Below are 14,799 nucleotides of genomic sequence, written 5' to 3'. Positions count from 1 at the left end.
ACACATGGCAACAATAGGGAGAGGAACACATTATCCATTAAAATGATTGGTGGATCTGGATGACCCAAGTGAAGGATAATTGCAATATTGCACCTGGCTCTGTGTATGAATGTAAAAACGGATTTTGTTTTTTTTACTTAACGATAAAATTCTATTGAACTTCAAGTGGTAGACTGTGCATATTTGGAGGTGTTCGTGATTTAGATCATTTAGTAGGATCCACAGAGAGTTTTCAGTTGCGCTCAGATCCCCGGATTTATAAAACTCCCAGGAGGAGGTGATTGGTTCTTGGCCAAAGTATTTATCTTGAGACAAAAATCTGCAAAATGTTGTGCAAAGCTTCTACACAGATAAATATTACAAAGTAAGATGGTCAAATACAGGTTAAATTATCCCATTATCCCATTTGCAGATAAAGGTGTACTACGCCTCCACGTTCTTTTCTGGCTCGTAAATCACCACATTACCAATGTACAAAGCTGAACAACGAAAATATTTACTGGGGATAACATATCTTTACAATCATATGAAGAGGCATTTATTATCTCACTTGCAGTTGATACTATAAACATATTTGATGAAAAACATTGGGATATAAAAATATGTCAGGCACTGCAGATATTTTACTGCATAATAACTATACCTTTAGTGGGTACTAAAGAAGAATTACAAAATGTTAATAAATACAACTCTTTGACATTGTTTTACAGCTCCCAACAGATGTTATCTTGCAGACAGTGGTAAGTACAGTTGTCATTTGTAAATGAAAAGTTCATTACTCATTTTGCCCTTAGATGCTTTCACAGCAGTGTGTATTATGCCACTGTTCAATATGGAAACTGTACACCTTGCAGCTAGTAGAATCAATGGGTGCTTTTGTCAGGTGAAATAAAATAGGTGTGTGTCACCACACACCTATTTTATGGGGTATATGGGGTATATATGGGGTATATTTACTAAACTGCTGGTTTGAAAAGTGGAGATGTTGCCTATAGCAACCAAACAGATTCTAGGGGCCTGATTCATTAAGGATCTTAAATGAAGAGGATCATTATTTCAGTTTCCTGATAAGCTATCAAGTATTTGTGTGTTACATGAAAAAACAGTCAGTATTTAAGTTATGTGCAAAACAGAACACTCATTTGCACCCCTTGCATTGTAACATGGTTTTGTCCAGGAGACTGAAATAAGGATCCTCTTCATTTAAGATCCTTAATGAATCAGGCCCCTAGTTATCATTTATTTAGTACCTTCTACAAAATGACAGCTAGAATCTGATTGGTTGCTATAGGCAACATCTCCACTTTTTTAACCCACAGCCTGATAAATGTATCCCCCTGGTGTATGTTGCTGTTTCAATTCCACATTGCTCGTTATATAAACGAGCAATGTCATGCACACCTTCTTGTAAATTACAAGGATACCATCAGTCACCAAGGAGTTCAGTACCCTAACAAAGTCACAGAGTTACAGGTCATGTAACTTCATAATTTAGAGCACAAGGTGTTCATTATGTTGTGCACTTGTTTTCCTAAATATAAGATAAACAATTTGACTGATTGTAAGACATGATGTCATAACTCACCACTTATACCAATTACATTTAGTGGAGTGTATGCATGCACTAACATAATTTGTGATTTAGATTAGTTATTACATAAAGGCCATACTTGCCTACTTTTGGCAAGTTCTATCCGAGAGAGGGGCGTGACTGGAGGGCGGGAGGGGGTGGGGCATGGCCAAACGCGTTATTTTGGTCCCGCCCCCGTGCCGAAAATGCCGTTTTGTCACAAGGGGCGAGGCCAAAATGATGCAATTCAACGCAAATCGTGTCATTTTAGGAAGGCACTTGCGGGATGCGGGAGACTTGCTTGCTCTCTCGGGAGTTCGTGAGACCGACCTGTATTTCGGGAGTCTCCCAGACATTCCGGGAGAGTTGGCAAGTATGATAAAGGCACAAGTATTATCAGAAAATAGGTAGATATGGTGCCAGGTTATTTTGTTGAATGCGGTATAAGTCACTCCTTCGTGCTAGCAGCATATAATTCAGGACATTGTCCAGGTATGTTGAAGCTAAAGAAGATTTTTATTAAAGAAGGTTCTAACACTTCAGGAACACAAATCTCAGCAGCTGTCAGTCTCTAGTCTCCTGTTTTTTTTATTTTTTAAACTTCATTAGCAAGTTATAGAGTGCAGTAACTGTTGCAATAAGCATATGAATAATCATTATTATAATAATCCGTATATGCATAAATCAGGAATACCTTTACAGGATGGGGTGTGGGTCCTTTATTTAGCCTGCCCATGGTATTGTTGCTGTCTGCGGAAAAATGCCACTTCATCAGATTCTTCCTGTTTTTCAAAGTGTCTTTAGTGTCTGAAGCTTTTCAGAGAAGACTATACGGACTCCTCATATCTTCCTTACGTCTGTATCTGCCACTTGTACTTGTACAGACAACACACCTGTCCCCTTCACTGTCCACATATTCTGTCTCTCTTGTTCCTTACATCCTCTTAGATTGAAAGCTCGCTTACTAGCAGGGCACACTATAAGCTGTTATGCTATAACATAGTTAGAAAATTAACCAAACCTCATTGTAGAAAGCAATGACAATGGGGACTCCTGCAAACTGTACAATACAACTAAAAGGGTTTAAAACTGTTATTATTTTTTGTACCCAATGTCAGCAGTACTCAATATTCAGCAGGTTCACATTAATACAGAATGTGGCATTTGAGCTCTGCTATGGACTTTACCTTATATATAAGTAGAAAAAAAATGGAAACACCAATATAAGGTTACTTAATAGGACAGTGAGCCACCAAGTGCGGCCACTATGGCGTGTATACACTGTGACATTGAGTCTACCAATGTCTGGAATTGTGCAGGAGGGACGCACTGCCGTTCTTCCACTAGTGTGCAAAGCTACCTTAGGCTTGGTACACATTACAGAAAATTTCTCCCAATGCGATATCTTTAATGATTTTACCAATGATTTAAAAAAAAAGAACCCTCGATCAGCATGCTGATTCCTGTGTACACACTAAACACTTCTTACACAATTTACCTTCAGATCTGTGTTCTTCATCTGTCATAACCATTGGCTGAAAAGACTGTGACCCTGCACACTCTATAGATATCTATGAACACTGCTAGTGTATACAAACTGCAGAATTGGAGCGACATTGTTCCATCATTGAACTACATTTTTAGTCCAGTTTAAAAACCAAATGAAACGATACAATGAGCCTTGGAATGATAATCGTCCATCATTGGAGCATACACACTAATGCGATATTGGGCCAAACGGTTGTTTGTGTGATTGTTGGATAATCAGCTGAAATACTTATAGTGTGTACCCAGCCTTTGGCATCATTCCAGAATATGCCATAAATGCTTGATTGGATAGAATCATTGTCATGCTTATCAAACCAGAGGATAGCCACATGTGCTCTGTGGAGGGGGCATTGTCATCTTGGAAGATGCACCTCCCATCAGAAAAAAAATATGCTGCAACATGGTTTTAAGATGATTTCTCAGAATCATTATTAGTATGATTAGCATTGAACTTGACTTGAAATGCCAGAGAAATGCACCTCACAACATTAAGGAACTACCAGAACCCTTCACTGTGGGAAACAAACAATCTTTCATTTGGTGTCATACGTTTGTTGAAAACTTGGTAGACTTTTGCTTATGATGAATTCATATCAATGCATGAATATTGTGATCCTACAGTATGTCCCTCCGTCTTCTGTTGCTCTTTGCTGATGAAGTTCTTACCTTGGAGTTCCATGCTGACATCACCTTAGACACTGTTGCTCTTGGAACATTATTGAGTTGATCTCTCTTGTTCACTGAAGCTAATTCCAAACACTTGCCAACTATCACTCTCCTGTGAAATCTGCTCATGCCTTCTCTTGCAGCCATGCTCGTCATAGTCACCCAGGGCAGTCAATATATATTTTTATACATGACCCTGACCATGCTAAGATGTTATTTATTTAATTAACACATGAGCCACAACTGTGTGGAATCCCTTGCTTTCAGTATGCTTGGTGTCCATCATGCACCCTGTTGATAAAAAAAATAATTCCACTAAATGTATACACAGATGGAGTTCACTTTTAGCCTAATACATAATCAAGAACATCCCTAAATAAGAAATGAGCTAAGGACTACGCTACAATATACCCAACCTTCTCCACTGTGTAACAAATGAAGCATGTATGGGGTGGGCAATGTAAAATGCAGGCCTGGAGACAGACGCTCAATGGCGCCTTTAGGTTAGAAATGATTCTCCTCATTTGTATTAGTAAAGCTGGGTACACACTACACAGTTTTCAACCAATAATCGGCTAAATCAGCCGACATACGACCGCTCGTTCAAAAGTCGGGTCAGTGTGTGCAGTGACACGATGGTCGAAAGTCTGCCCAAATGGACGATTGTCGCCTCATTTGGTTGGTCGTACCGTTTAATATTTTCGTTCAATCTCGTTTCCGTCGTGTAGGGAGTATAAATTTCAGACAGATGCACAACAGTGAGTATGAAATTACAGTCGTTGCTCATGACAACATGGCTGTAAAAAGACGCTAACGTGAGGTCCGCTCTTCCCTTTCTCGTTCTAAACAAGGCTAGTGTGTATGCAGTCCATGGACTGAGCGATCGGAACATCGATCGCATGTAAAATCGCTCGGCATAAAAAGTTGGTCGAAATTTCTGTAGTTTGTACCCAGCTTAATACAGCAAGTATAAACAATGCAACTGATTGGTTTGTGTACACTGAAAAGCTCTAATACAGGATTACACATCAAAATGACAAAAGTTCATTTACACCTCTGTATTGTACCATGTTTACATGATTGTATCAAATTAAACATACATATTGAGAGAATGGGAAATAATATTTGCCACATTAAAATAAATCAATTGCAATAATTTTGTATATTTTTCTAGATCCTCTGATTTCCAAATCTGCCTCGCTACCAGCCTACAGGAGGAACGGACTGCATAGGGTACAGTATAAGAGCTAATCACGCAAAATACAGTGATGTCTGGACACAGCCCCCTTGTAGCATTAAATTAGGTCAATTAAGCTAAATTTTCATAAGAAAGTTATTATGCTAATAAAAATTAGAATATTACCATGTTATCATGTATGCTAAATAGTAAGGCAGGGCCGTCTTTCCCATAGGGCACAATGGGCAGGTGCCCTGCAGCAAAGGGGGGCCCGTCGGAGGAAGCCAAAAAAAACAAACCTTGGCTTCCTCCGACGGGCCCATATACATAATCATTTTTTATTTTTTTTTGTATCTATAGGGGCCCCGGTGCACTGCTGTGCCCGGGGGCCCAAGATGGTCTTAAGAGGGCCCTGTAGTAAGGTACAGATGCACTTTAAAACGGAAGGTATCTCTATGCAAGATCATAACCAAGATATCTGTTATTATGGTCTTTCCTTTCCGATGCACAAACTGAAATGGGCCTCTAAACCAATACACAAACTAAAATAAACATTTGTATTACTATAGTGTGCAGTATGAAAGACAGACGGTGCCTCCTCATTCATTATGGTATCAATCAAATAAGGTGGAATCCACACGTTTAGACTGCAGTGAGAAAATTAAAATTTTGTATATTTATTTTTGACATTTTTATTGGCAATTAAGGCTGCTGACTCAACCATACACATTCATTAAAATATGCTAGAGGGTCCTTTGTTTAATTAGTAACTTTGTGTGTTACCAGATAGCAAATATAATTCATTTTCATTGAGTTCTTTGGCATTCGCCGTATTTTTGCTATAGCCTTATATCAGATTTACTGTATTTCTTACAGCCGCCTAGCGCTGAGCTTTTCCACTACGATAGTGCCAATGCTGTCAACTGGGGCATGCGAGGTAATTATCATTTTATTTGTTTTAAAAGAAGTAATGAGGGTAAGGAACATAAGCAGCAGTTGTCTTCTTAAAACTATATGTTTCACAATTTAATAGTTATGAGACACCAGCATATTCTGCAGGACTGTACAATATGTTAGTTTGTACTAATCACAAATAAAAAAAACATGCATTGAAACATGAAGTATAGAAGTCCCAGCTCATATAAGTCTACTGCAGAATGGACATACAGGGGGGCCTGATTCATTAAGGAAAGTAAGGCAAAAAAATTTGTTTTCTCCTGGACAAAACCATGTTACAATGCAGGGGGTGCAATTTAGTTTATTATTTTGCACATAAGATAATACAGGCTGTTTTCTCATGTAGCACACAAATACTTGATAGCTTTATTTCTACACTGAAATCTAAAGTTGATCTAGGACATGTCCTACCTCAACTATAAATCTGCCATCACATTTTAAATTTAACCCCCTCCCCCTCCAATGTAACATGGATTTGCCAAGAGGCAAAGTTACTATTTTCTTTTTTTCTTTACTTTCCTTAATGAATCAGGCCCACAGTGTGAGTGGATAGGAGAGGATTGACAGCAGAGGAGGTATTGGAAAATAGATTTTATGCAGACAGATCTGTTTCCAGGACTTAGTGCGGGATTCTCTAAGGAGGAGGAGATGATACAATGTGGGGGGAGGAGAGCTTACAATGGTAAAGGTTATTAGTGCTTTAATGCAGGGGGTAAATGAGTGAATGAGTCATATTGTAAATTGTAAGGATATAAAACACATGGCTATATTGTGCTGTGTTCCTTGGTCCTGGAGATATGGTCATATTTTGCTATTTCCCTTCCACTAAACTCTTGTCGATCCCTCACAGGGGCAAACTCAGGATTTTTAAGTGGGGGTTTCCCCCACCCCCAAAAAAAATAAATTAGATAGAGAGCGCGAGCTGCTGGCGCATGTGCAGCAGCTCCATTTCGGCGATTCTGAATTGGACAGCAGCCGTGGCGCTCTCAAAGAAGCGTCCGTGGCAGTGCTGTATTGTACTACAATACAGCACTGCTGTGGACGCTGTACAGTGCTGTACAGTGCCGTTCGTTCGCGGAGAAGAAGGGTTTTCTGGAGAACCAGAAACCCCCCCTGCGTGCGCCCCTGCCTCACTTATAGTTTTTACACTATGTGCCTGCCACCCCCAGAACTTGCTTGCAAGTTAAAGGGATTTAAATCATGTGATGTTGGATCATCAAGTAATTGATTAATGAAGATGCCATAGGTCAATAGACCTTGTCTCCCTACCTTGATTACTTTTGTTGGAAGGAACAAGGGAAATAAAGTCCACAAAGTATCTACTAGGGCATAGTACTAGATGGGTTAGTTGGAATCTGGCACATCAGTCTGGTTAAGCCATATAATCATTATTTTCCAATCATATAACTGCCTGGAGATTCTTGTAATGGAGCAATGCACATTTTTTTATGCTGGAACAAGCTCCCCTGTGCTGCTGGTGTGCCTAGCAGTCGCAAGGATCTCCCTGGCTATAGTCACACCCTTCATTTTAATGTACTATTTGGAAATTTGGTTTTAAATCTAACTAGCTTAAAGAAGAACGGCAGCTATTTTTTTATTTAAAAAAATAAGCCCATTTCTCCAGTGTCTGAACCAAGTTACTTACACTGTGCAATAGGCAGTAGACTGATTCTTACACATGGGAAACTTACTAGCGGGGGGTGTATACCTCGGGCCCTGAGAATGTGCTTCCCATGGTTCCTTCACCTCAGAGAAGGGGGGATAATCCTTGTATTATTTTAGCTGGAGTTTAAGTATTGTAAAATATACAGCACCCAAGGCTCCAAAATAGTCTGCAATCCCTTCTTTCCATTTAATAAATCAAACCTTTTTAAACCTGTAGACAACTACATGCAATGTATTAAACTATAATTGCTCCTACAAAAATGATTGTGGTTATATATAGCATTATTGCATTATATGACAATGAATATTGCAATCTCTCCCCCCAAAATATACTCATTAGGGTTACAGTCTTGATTTCAATGTGGGTGTGATGTGCAGTCACTACATAACGATAGATGTTATAAATCAAGTTTCTTTTTATGCTACAAATTCCAGATTTTTCGTCTATTTGTACGGTTTGCCGTTCACCCTATGTGACTTGTGTGCCTTTCTTTCCTTTATTGCAGAGTACAAGGTGAGAGGACCCATAATTCCCTTGGGAATAAGAGCACCGTTACTATGGCAATGAGCAGTTACTCACCACCAGATGACTCTGCCTTGGTTTTTTTTTACATGTCCATTGAACCGCAGTTCCAAGGACCTTCTTCATATCCTGAATGAAAATCAATACCATTTTAGCCCCCCACCTGAAATTGCTTTGTGTCTGACCTGGACATTGAATCTTGCCAATCAATATATTAACCCTACATTCTGTAAAGTAGAGGAACCACTTAGAAAGGAAATCTCATATATAATATATTAATACATCTAATGTATAAGCATTCTAGTCCTTACCTGATTATCATTGAGTGTTCCTTCCTGTGTGGATTTTCTTTGGCTACATCATACTGATCATACATTCTCTTGTCAATGTACATTGTATATTATAGTCCCGTATAGCGAGCTTGCTCCAGATGTCGGGATTGACTGCACAGTGTTAGGCTATGAATATTACAAATCAAGATGACTCCATAAGACATTTACAATTGCTACGGAGGTCTAGGCAGTTGAATATCTTTTATTTAAAACATTTCCTCTATAGAATGTGTTTTTCTTTATTTTAAGATGGGAAAACAGCTATTAGAGTTAATCTAAGCTGAGCTTTAAGAACAGCAGTGGTTTTGATTAATCTCCTCACATTAGTTTAATTTAAATCTATAAATTGACTTTTGACCACAGCCATCACAGTGTAATATGTTTTAGTGCAGTTCCAATGTACTTATGTTTTCATTAAACCCGGACATTTGCTGTATTCTTTGTGCTCTTTAGATTGATTTACTCATTTAAAATACGTGACTCTTTGGAGATGAGGGCAGGAGTTTAATACAAAGTTTATGGTTTAGAAATTGTACATTAATGTAGGCAGCACAGTGGCTTAGTGGTTAGCACTCATGCCTCACAGCGCTGGGGTCATGAGTTCAATTCCCGTCCATGACCCTATCTGTGTGGAGTTTGTATGTTCTCCCTGTGTTTGAGTGGGTTTCCTCCAGGTGCTCCGGTTTCCTCCCACACTCCAAAAACATACTGGTAGGTTAATTGGCTGCTATCACAATTGACCCTAGTCTGTCCCTCTCTCTCTGTAGGTGTGTGTGTACATTAGGGAATTTAGACTGTAAACTCTGACTGATGTGAATGAGTTCTCTGTACAGCGCTGCAGAATCAGTGGCGCTATATAAATAAGTGGTGATGATGATTAATGTGGTGAAGAGCTGTATGCTACTGATTTGAAACACATAATACATTACTCCAATTGCTCTTTTCTTATTCGACAGATCTATCCATATGAATTACTAATGGTCACCACTAGGGGGCGGAGTAGACTACCTAAAGATGCAGACAGAACTCGTCTGGAAGTAAGTAGCACTAGAACAGGTTGTGCAGCAATAACATATGTAAAAGCATACTTACCAAGCTTTGAATAGTGAATTCCGGGAGATCCCAGGTAGGGGCGTGGCTGGAGGGCGGGAGGGGGTGGGTCACGGTCAATCACGTTACTTTGGCCCCACCCCCGCGACAAAAACGTCATTTTGTTGCGGCAGGGGTGGGGCAAAATTAAGCGATTCACCACGAATCGCGTCATTTTGGCGGGTAAATTGCAGTATGCGGATACTTGCCTGCTCTCCCGGGAGTCCTACCCGGATTTTATGCGGGATACTTGCCTGCTCTCCTGGGATTCCGGGAGACCTACCCGGATTTCGGAAGTCTCCTGGACATTCCGAGAGAGTTCCCAAGTATGTGTAAAAGCTATTATTTCCTCTGTGACAACACACACACACAACTGATTTCTGCCTGTGTGTATGCTGCTACACAGTGGTCTGTGTGACAAGGTGGCATCTCATGAAAAAGCATTTTTTCTTTGGATCATTCCTACCACCTTGTATGATCTGTTTGCAATTTTGCAAATGTCTGCACATCTAATTGGTAAAATGAAATATTGCTTGTGCACATGTGGCCTGATTTAGAGTGAGATGTACGTCCACTCATGCTCTAAACTTGTGTCCGCGCATGTTCTAAAAGTGAATGCACACCACTGCAGCTATTCAGACCTGTGACTTTTTGGCACTTACAACTCCTTACACCTGAAAAGGCATGACAGTGGGAGTAGTGTTCTAATGTACACAATGTACAGAGCGTGTTCAGCAATTGCATACAGATTCAGACTGGGACATAGTTGCAGATACGGCTGAAAAAGCAGTTTTATTTGAGGGTGGTCAGGGGCAGGTGTAAGTAGCAGATAATGATGATGCTGATGATGATGATGAACACCCGAACTAGCAAACCGCTTGTAAGTAGAGCAGAGGCAGAACAAGTGAGCTGTGGGCCCCGGAGCAGGAAGGAGGGAACCAGGGCGCCCGACTTTCTGCTTCTGACATGCAGCGGGCGCCATTATCTCCATGGGCCCCAGTGCACGGCACCTAACGGACCAATGGTATTTCCGCCACTGGAATAGAGGTTTGCGAATGATTCACAGGTGCTTACTGAAAGTTTAGTAGTCGCCATAGATTAGACTTTGTCAAGAATGTTGTAGAAAAAATATAAAAATTATAAAAAAAATGTTTACATGTCAGGAAGTTGTTCCTGCTGTTTTAGCTATAAAGCATATTTTATTCAAGTTAAATGATGCTTTATAGCAATTGCTTTCTTAACTTATAAAATGAAAGATTTTTGTACATGTTCGCAAGTTGGGCACGTCTGTCAAGCAAATGGATCTACTAGTCATTCAGACCTGGACGCATCTTCAGCTCTGAATATAACGTACATACACTTGCGTGCAACTTTTTCAATCACAAGTTCCACTCTCAGGCCCAGGGTATGCCAAGGTATTAAAAAAAAGAGATAAAATGAGGATGTTAAAACGACCCTGGTGATGGAATAATTCACTACTTACCCTCAAATTTACATCATACTTGCCAACTCTCCTGGAATGTCCGGGAGACTCCCGAAATTCGGGTAGATCTTCCGGACTCCCGGGAGAGCAGGCAAATATCCCACAAATGACCTCTTGCTGTCAAAATGACCCAATTCACGGTGAATCGCATCATTTTGGCCCCGCCCCCGCAACAAAAATGACATTTTGTTGCGAGGGGCGGGGCCAAAATGAAGCAATTCACCGCAAACTGCCGCTCCCCCCCTCCAACCACGCCCCCCCCCCCCTGCCTGGGATCTCCCGGAAAGAACTTTAAAAAGGTTGGCAAGTATGGTTTACATATGGGATGCAATTTGCTCTGCCTAGGAACTGAAAATTCATAAATATTGCCGTTTAAATGCCCTCTAATATTCACAAACTTAAGATAATTTCAGATAAACATAATAGTAGCTAGTGCTATGAGCTGAGTATTTCATGCTTGCTGTGAATGTCTGAGTCGTAGCACAGCGATGGACAATGGAATTGCAAAAAATTGCGCTAATTCTTGTTTTGTGAATGGCCTCGTATGTGTCATTTGTCATGACCTAGATTGCAATGTTGCATACATGATATGAATATGACAAAAATGCCTCTTTCTTACCTGCCCACTGCACTCAACTTCACGTGTAATACATTCCATATTGTTTCAAATAATCCCAATGTCAGCTACACCAGTGTCTCTATGGTTTATTCTCTCCACAGCGCCACCTATCAGCTGAAGAGTTCTATCAAGTGTTTGGAATGACCATATCTGAGTTTGACCGCCTGGCACTGTGGAAAAGAAACGAGCTGAAGAAACAAGCCAGACTTTTCTAACTCTCTCTACTATGTGCCTCAATAAATATGTACACCTCTATAAATATATTTATAAATAAATAATGTATAACTACTAGACATGATATACATGATATATATATATATACATACATATATATATATTGTATTATAGGAAAATCTCCAGAGGAATTTGCTTTATACTTTTCAGAAGTGAAAGGGACTTCGACCTATTTCTATGCAGTGTGTTGCGATCCCTTTTACCGCTGGCAAAGGTTATTCTGTGGAGAGAGATATTTTCAACTCTCGGTTATATTTTTTAAATGCTGTTTTTTATGCGCTGCTGTTTTGGAGAGTTTAAAGACTTCAATAAACCTACAATGTTAAGATTGTTACAATGTATCTTCAAACTAGAGTTGTTTTGATGTCCCAGATATCCAGTGGTGACCGATTGGCAGCTAATCCGAATGTGCGCCACCTATATGTACTAGTATCATAGGTGTCATTGCAGGTTGTATAAAAATGAAGTCATATATTGACTCATATGCAGAAGCAGGGTGATGCTTATTTAACCCACTGGCAGGATAGAAGCTGCCTTTACCTAGTCATTCGACTCTTCATTTGTTAAAAGCAAATTTTTTTGTAATTACTTTATGATATTTTACATCATTTTTTTGTTTCTTTGGTAACTGCAAATAATGTTTTTCATTTGACAGATATAACAAAGTTCAGCTTTTTGTTACTGACTTTCTAATGCAAAAAGTTGTTACTTTCAATATGAAAAAGTAACTAAAACAAAATAATTACAATCCTCTGATCTTATAAGACAGAGAAAGATACGTGTGCAGAAATAAGTATTTTATTACAACAGTTATAGCACTACCTGTAATTATTTTATAGATCACAAAATTAGTCTATTACAAATGTTACAAACGCTGGTGTTCAGTTTACCCACTAGACAGAGCTCTAACAAAGTTTCATTTATCTTTTTCCTAGTCATACCGTTTTAATGGCCTTCTAAACTGTACATTATACTGCAATCACAGTGCCATCTAGTGGCCACAGTTACCATTTTCTATAAAGTACTTGGTAGAACTTCCTTAGTAGGAACTTGTAGATGAATGGCGTTATTGACTTCACTTGTCAGCCTCTATAAAATATAATAAAAGGACTTTCCTTTAATAATGTGGTTTTCAACAAACAGGTGTCTTTTACAGATGTTTTCATTTCACCACACCATTGTGTGGCGAAACAAAATCTTTTTGTTTTAAAGGAAATTTCCACTTCATATCCTCCAATTGACAATAAGATTATGTGTATATATTTTATTTTTTTTCTGCTGTCTTATGGATGAAAACTAAATTTGAAATGATAAGCTTCTCTGCAGCACTAAGGCTGCTTTCCCCACTGGCATTGCATTGTACGCCTGAGACACTGCATGTGATTAAGGAGCGCTTGTACATTGCCTCAAGGGGGGAGATTCATATGCCGACAATCTAGCGCGCGGACTACGCTCTGTGCAAATTGCCGGCATTTACTGTAGGAATCTCCGCTTAAAAGATGAGTGGAACTTTCTGTCAAATCTCCGCTGTGAGTTGTCTCGCGGACGTCCCTTAGCCGCCTTGTGTCTAATTGAATCTCCCCCAATGCGTTCACTTCTGGTAAACGCAAGTAACTGTAGCAGGAAACGTCCAGAAACTGCACCACAAACCAAATGCTGCCAACCACAAGTGCCAATGGTTATTGAAACTAATAAGTTTCATTCTTGTTTACATGTTTTTACTATCATTAGAACATGCCAGTGAAAGCATCTAGTTTAAAGCCAGTGGGTAAGGGGACTAAGCTTCAAGAGAATGCAACATTGTGGTAACAATGTAAATAACTGTCTGCCAAGTTCTGTTATTGTAAATGGAAAGGAAGGCGTGAGGGCTCAGACTATATTTTCTATATATAACTGATTTGATACATGTCTCCAGCTCACAAGTAGAGTTAGCTTTCATATATGATAATTTTGTACCAAAAGACAGAGAAAGAAATAAGAAACATAATTAATTAGACAAATAAAAATAATTAGGAATTCATCTTGTTGTCCGTTGTGAGATATGACTTTTCAAAAAAAGTTATGTGGAGTTCCCTTTAAACAGTTGGTGTCATTATTTTACTTAAAGAGATTCATGCTCCCCGACTCACTGTAAACTCTTTACACAAAGCCCTCTCCTTTTGCAGTAAGAGCCAACAGTGACACCCACACCAAACAGGTCCTAGACAGGGGCGCACAGAGGATTTTTAAGGGGGAGGGTTTCCCCTCCACCCTCCAGCTCTGTTTCAGCAGCACTGTACTATACAGCAGCCGCGGCGCTGTTAAAGAAGCGTTCGCGGCGGCAGAGCCGCGGCTGCTGTATAGTACAGTGCCGCTATGTAGGGCACTTTTTTTAGCGGAGGGGAGAGCCAGAAACCCCCCTGCGTGCGCCCCTGCTAGAGAGACCTTGCAAAAACAGTATTCATTAGCCTCTTCTCAATTTATTTAAACACCTAAGGCAAGAAACAAACTTGGAAAGAACAGTCACAACAGCAAAAGTTATCCTCTCTGAATAGTTCTTATCTCTATTTACCTTGGATTTGGATTCCAGATATGTTAACTATTAAATAACAGTTGCCTCTCTCAAGGTGCCTCTGCGTGTCTTTCCTATGCACATACTGCATACATGGATCTGCATGTGTGATTTAACACGGATAGGTATGACACTTAAACCTTGGCCTTTTTTCGTTGTTGTCATTTTATCTGTAGTCCAAAAACAGCGGCCAGCCAACATAAACAGTGTTTAAAATGAATAAAATCCCTCCTGGTGAGATTATGAAAGAACGGTATTTCAAAGAAATATTGTATTTCATAGGAAGACAGTCTGATGTCATTTACTTATGTCCTGCTGGGGATGTTCTGTCGGCTTTCTACAAAATATCACAAATACTTCTAATACAGTGCCAGAGGGAGACAGG

General features: G+C 39.6%; 1 protein-coding gene across 5 annotated transcripts in view; it reads left to right on the top strand.

Moving 5' to 3' along the window:
* Nucleotides 1-14,468, top strand: part of ABLIM3 (actin binding LIM protein family member 3) — a 142,999-nt gene extending 128,531 nt beyond the window's left edge. For 4 of the 5 annotated variants that reach the window (XR_012691377.1, XR_012691380.1, XR_012691379.1 and 1 more), the window contains 5 exons: nucleotides 711-740; nucleotides 4,959-5,017; nucleotides 5,838-5,898; nucleotides 8,090-9,475; nucleotides 11,731-14,468. Coding sequence is in view for 1 of the 5 variants with exons in the window: in XM_075209620.1 (XP_075065721.1) it covers nucleotides 711-740; nucleotides 4,959-5,017; nucleotides 5,838-5,898; nucleotides 8,090-8,097; nucleotides 9,395-9,475; nucleotides 11,731-11,844 (353 nt within the window). In the remaining 4 variants the exon portion in view is untranslated. The remainder of the gene's footprint in view (nucleotides 1-710; nucleotides 741-4,958; nucleotides 5,018-5,837; nucleotides 5,899-8,089; nucleotides 9,476-11,730) is intronic. The other variant, XM_075209620.1, reaches the window with a different exon arrangement.
* Nucleotides 14,469-14,799: the final 331 nt, after the last annotated feature.

The sequence above is a fragment of the Mixophyes fleayi genome, chromosome 4, assembly GCF_038048845.1.
Source record: "Mixophyes fleayi isolate aMixFle1 chromosome 4, aMixFle1.hap1, whole genome shotgun sequence".
NCBI classification, from domain to species: domain Eukaryota; kingdom Metazoa; phylum Chordata; class Amphibia; order Anura; family Limnodynastidae; genus Mixophyes; species Mixophyes fleayi.
Note: the sequence above shows the minus strand (reverse complement) of the source record. Positions and strands in the feature narration are given on the sequence as shown.